Here is a 2,528-nt window from a genome sequence, read left to right on the forward strand (position 1 = left end):
CCAAAAAGCGGTAAAATGCCGCCAAGCGTTGCACCGGTCTTAACCGAAAATTTCGTGTTGCATCCTTGTCACATTTGACAGCCAAATTTCAAGTCTCTAGCTCTTATTGTTCTCGAGATATTTTGTTTACAGACAGACACACACACGGACCAATGGCTGAAACTTTGGATTTAGACTCTAGGGACCTCAAAACGTGTTTTGGCACTAAAAACTGACCATCGAAAATTTGACCCGGTTACATTACTTTCCTTCCTATAGGATAAGGAAAGTAAAAATGGGGTAAAATGTCACGAATATTTTTACGTCCGCTCATTGTGGTATATTTGTAGATATACCTACACCTTTTTGTAAGGGGTCTGTAAAACCTATATATGTGACTTTGCTTGATTGCAGTCTGCCTTATAAATTTCATGGTTGGGATTGCTGCCAGCTGGTCATCTCCTGTGCAGAGTTTGCTAAAGTCAAACAATAGTCCTGTCGGTCCGCTAACTGACAGGGAATTCTCCTGGATCGGATCTTTGCCTCCCATAGGGGCCATTTGTGGTGAGTGATTCTTTAACATATTATTTTACAGTAATGGTTGCAGAACAGGTATAGGTATACCTACACAATTTCAAAATTAAGTACAGCTAAATGCTGATAATGATTCATGCAGTCTAAGAAAATTGAACTTTTTTTTTTTGTAGGTACCTATCTAATCTACTCGAAAAGGAAAATTTTCAAAACGGAAACTTTCCAGAATTGCTGTCGATTTTGATAAACCTCATTCTCAGTAATTTTCACAACTGAAAAGCATATAAGCTTCTTACTTTGTGTCTCTTTTTCAGGAGCTTTCTTCTGGAATGAAATCATACATCATCTTGGACGGAAGAAAAGTGCTCTTCTTGTAACGGCAACCTTTTTTGTCAGTAACTTGATATGTTGTTTCTGTACCAGTTATTACCAACTGCTGTTGGCAAGATTCCTGTGTGGCATTGGAATAGTGGGTAAGTTGACAAATATTCATTAATATCTGGACGCTTAGTAGGCAGATTTGTAAAACGGAAGAGTACTGATGAAGTCAACTAAACTGAAGAAGGTAAAAGAAATACATATTTTATGTATATTTAGCTTGCCTCCAGAATTATTACTTTTAACTTTAGTTTGCACTATACGTTTTTCCTACTACGAAACTGCCTACATATATTATATATTCTTGTTTTGTTTGGTTTGTCAAATTGCAGGATGTATGATCAACAACGGTAACTACCTGTCCGAGATAAGTGAAACCAAATACAAAGGCATGCTCTGTAGCCTAACAGTTGTGGTTGCAGTTATGGGCGCCCTCTTTGTTATAATCCAAGGTTCCTTCTTGAGCTATTTCCACATCAATCTGATCACGACAGTTGCCTGCGGAATACTTCTAGTAGTATTGCTTTTGTACATACCAGAATCCCCCGTCCATTTACTTCGCAAGGGCCAAGAACATAAATCCAAGGAAATATTAAAATGGCTGAGATGTACCGAGGACGAATATGTTCTTGATAGAGAGCTCAAGATATTGAAGAATAGCTTCCTCAACACTTCTCAATCCGCACGAAAACTATCTGTAGCTGAAGTACATTCCAATCCTTTGTCGAAATTTGGTATGTAGCTGTCAAATGTGACAAGGATGCAACAGAAAACGTTTAGTTGAGATAAGTGCTGCGCTTGGCGGTATTTTGACCGCTTTTGGACGGATTTCGACCGTTTTTTGGCGGTTTTCAGCTATACCGACTAAACGGTTAGAGATATGGTAAAAGTTAGGGTAAAATAACACTCAAATAAGCATCATTCAATAGGATAAGGAAAGTCGTGTGATGTTCACACCAGATTTTTTACATAAAACACGCCCGGACGTACCTCAGTGACGGTGACAGGCTACTGAAATGGCCATCCAGACTGCTCTTTCCTGGATGGACAACATATGAGAGATGTGCTGGACACGGAAAGTAAAGTAAGTTACTTAACTAAGTAAGTAAGGAATTTTAATTGTGTTTGGGGTAGGATATTATTTACCTACCCAGGGGTTATAGGTTCCGATAGGTTGGTAAACTTTTGGTTCCACGAAATTAACTGATTGAGATTGCAACACTGACCAACTTCGGGTACAATACTTGAATACCTACTTAAAAACATTGATTACTGAAGACGAGACTATTTTCGCAGTCAAAATAGACAAAGCGTTTGTTAGGGAAAAGAGGACCAAGAACGTGTAATCTGGAGTTATTTACTTCTTCCTCTCTGTGTCGATAACGCACTTGAAAAGTATACGACGGAAGTAAGCATCTATCGCGGACACAAGTGGGATGAACTTTTCCTCATTTAGGACGGATAACAGAAGTTTTTGGGTTCGCGGGTGGAAATGGTGTGCGTCCGGACACAGAAGGAGAAATAAAAACAACTTAAGGGGACGGAAATAACGGAATGGGTTGTTTTTGAAAATGACGAAATTTGTGACCGACTACCTGAGTCAAAAACACGCCCGGACGTACCTCAGTGACGGTGAC

General features: G+C 39.3%; 1 protein-coding gene across 1 annotated transcript; it reads left to right on the forward strand.

Moving 5' to 3' along the window:
• Nucleotides 1-385: 385 nt before the first annotated feature.
• On the forward strand, nucleotides 386-1,625 carry LOC103521200 (facilitated trehalose transporter Tret1-2 homolog; the record flags this gene model as incomplete). Its single annotated transcript, XM_026832000.1, has 3 exons — nucleotides 386-543; nucleotides 828-986; nucleotides 1,224-1,625. Coding segments are annotated over exons 1-3 (694 nt in total), but the record flags the coding sequence as incomplete, so codon positions are not given.
• Nucleotides 1,626-2,528: the final 903 nt, after the last annotated feature.

The sequence above is a fragment of the Diaphorina citri genome, unplaced genomic scaffold, assembly GCF_000475195.1.
Source record: "Diaphorina citri unplaced genomic scaffold, Diaci psyllid genome assembly version 1.1 scaffold4721, whole genome shotgun sequence".
NCBI lineage: Eukaryota > Metazoa > Arthropoda > Insecta > Hemiptera > Psyllidae > Diaphorina > Diaphorina citri.